Source organism: Microcaecilia unicolor, chromosome 1 (assembly GCF_901765095.1).
Source record: "Microcaecilia unicolor chromosome 1, aMicUni1.1, whole genome shotgun sequence".
NCBI lineage: Eukaryota > Metazoa > Chordata > Amphibia > Gymnophiona > Siphonopidae > Microcaecilia > Microcaecilia unicolor.
In genome coordinates this window covers 641,415,136-641,417,269 of record NC_044031.1, presented here as the reverse complement: position 1 = coordinate 641,417,269, position 2,134 = coordinate 641,415,136, and the positions used below count along the sequence as shown (strand labels likewise).

Here is a 2,134-nt window from a genome sequence, read left to right as displayed (position 1 = left end):
GAGGGAGGGCGGGGGGCCTTGGAGCTGGGAGGGAGGGAGGGACAGAGGGGGGCCTTGGAACTGGGAGGGAGGGCGGGGGGCCTTGGAGCTGGGAGGGGAGGGGGAGGGAAGGGAGCCTTGGAGCTGGGAAGGAGGGAGGGACAGAGGGCCTTGGAGCTGGCAGGGAAGGAGGGAGGATGCTGGACATGGGAGGTCAGAAGGAGGGGGCCTTGGAGCTGGGAGGGATGGACAGAGGGGGGGCCCTTGGAGCTGGGAGGGAGGGACAGAGGGTCTTAGAGCTGGCAGGGAAGGAGGGAGGGCGGGGGGCCTTGCAGCTGGGAGGGGAGAGGGGAGGGAATGGGGCCTTGGAGCTGGGAGGGAGGGAGTTAGACATCAAAATAGAACATACCAATACTCGCCCATTTTAACGGGCTTAATGGCTAGTGATAGTATAAAGTATGGCATTCAATAAAATGCACTAAAACCAGGACTAAGTTTATTTGTATATATTTTCTTTCTCTCTTAAACCAGCAACAGATGTCCATTGCTCTATCCCTGGGAAATGGAAGACAAAAACCAAACTTCTATTACTGAGATCATCCTACTTGGATTTTCTGATCTTTCTAAGCTGCAAAATTTACTTTTCACTGCTTTTCTGGCCATGTATGCACTCACTCTACTGGGGAACATTGGTATTATTATACTAATTAGGATTGATCCTCAACTTCATACACCTATGTACTTATTTCTTAGTAACTTATCTTTTGTAGATATCTGTTATTCCTCAACTGTCACCCCAAGGGCACTGGCCAACTTTATAACGGAGAAAAAAAGCATGTCCCTGATTGGCTGTGCTACACAGTTCTACTTCATTGCCATGCTGGCATCTGCAGAGTGTTTCCTGCTCTCCATGATGGCTTATGATCGTTATATAGCAATATGTAACCCCTTACTCTATACTGCTGTTATGACTAAGAAAGTCTGTATTCAGCTGTTAGGAAATGCATATATAATTAGCTTGACCTATTCCTTGATACAAACTGGCAATATTTTCTCTATGTCTTTTTGTGGTTCTAACAAGATCAATCATTTCTACTGTGATGCCCCTCCTCTATTGAAACTGTCTTGCTCTGATACCTTCTTCAATGAGATAATTCTGTCTACTTTTGCTTCAATTGTCACTCTTTTAAATGCTGTGGCAATATTTCTTTCCTACATTTATATAATTTCTGCTATCCTGAAAATTCGATCTGCAACAGGGAGACAGAAAGCCTTTTCCACATGTGCTTCTCATTTTATGACAGTAGTTTTATTCTTTGGGACTCTTGTCTTCATGTATGTATCTCCTAGCTCTCGTTATTCTTTGAACAAAAATCGGTTAACTTCTGTAATATACACAATGGTAATCCCTATGGTAAATCCTATGATCTACAGCCTCAGGAACAATGATGTCAAACGAGCATTGAAAAAAGTCTTGGACAAAAAATTGAATTTTTAAGCAAAGAATTTCCTTGTATGACTATGCTGAAGCAGACAAAAAAAAAAAAAAAAAGAGCTCTGATATTCAACTATATTTCTGTATGTTTGATCTGATTTCCTATATAGGTAACATTTTTCCTTGGTAGTAGTCTTGGTGTTTCATTAGTTCAGTTAAGGTAAAATGAAATTGATCATGCAGGTGTTAAATAGATGGGTGCAGTTGTACTCTATAAAATGTGGAACAAAAAACATGAAGCCGACCTTGATGAAGAAAATATAAGGTGGAGGGAAGAAATAGCAAAATCTATGCACATCCAAGCATTGACTTATGTTGGTGGAGTGTTAAGGTTTGCACCAACTAGTACTGTATGGAATGTAAATGACAAAGTGAAAGAGAACCTCCCTTGCCGTATCTGTGACCAACCCACCATTACAAACTACCTTCAGTTCAGAAAAGACCTAAAGACCTACCTTTTCAGGAAATACTATTAGTAAAATATGCAGTAATCATTCTGGAACAACAATATACGTGCTTCTACTGTTTCTCTCTTTGTGCCTCTGTGCTGTGCCTCTGTATTTATCCAATCCCAGTTTGTCAAAGTGCTGTGTGCTGCTGCTGGATGTCAGAGTGCTGTGTAGTGTTGCTGGGTGAGTGAATGCTGTGTACTGTTGCTGG

General features: G+C 42.4%; 1 protein-coding gene across 1 annotated transcript; it reads left to right on the top strand.

Moving 5' to 3' along the window:
- The first annotated feature begins 541 nt into the window (after window positions 1–541).
- On the top strand, window positions 542–1,477 carry LOC115461168 (olfactory receptor 1020-like). Its single transcript, XM_030190795.1, has one exon. The coding sequence runs from the start codon at window positions 542–544 to the stop codon at window positions 1,475–1,477; it is 936 nt and encodes a 311-aa protein (XP_030046655.1).
- Window positions 1,478–2,134: the final 657 nt, after the last annotated feature.

Bases quoted from the DNA above. Each gene is read 5' to 3' on its own strand.
- LOC115461168 (XM_030190795.1), top strand. From the start codon at position 542: ATGGAAGACAAAAACCAAACTTCTATTACTGAGATCATCCTACTTGGA.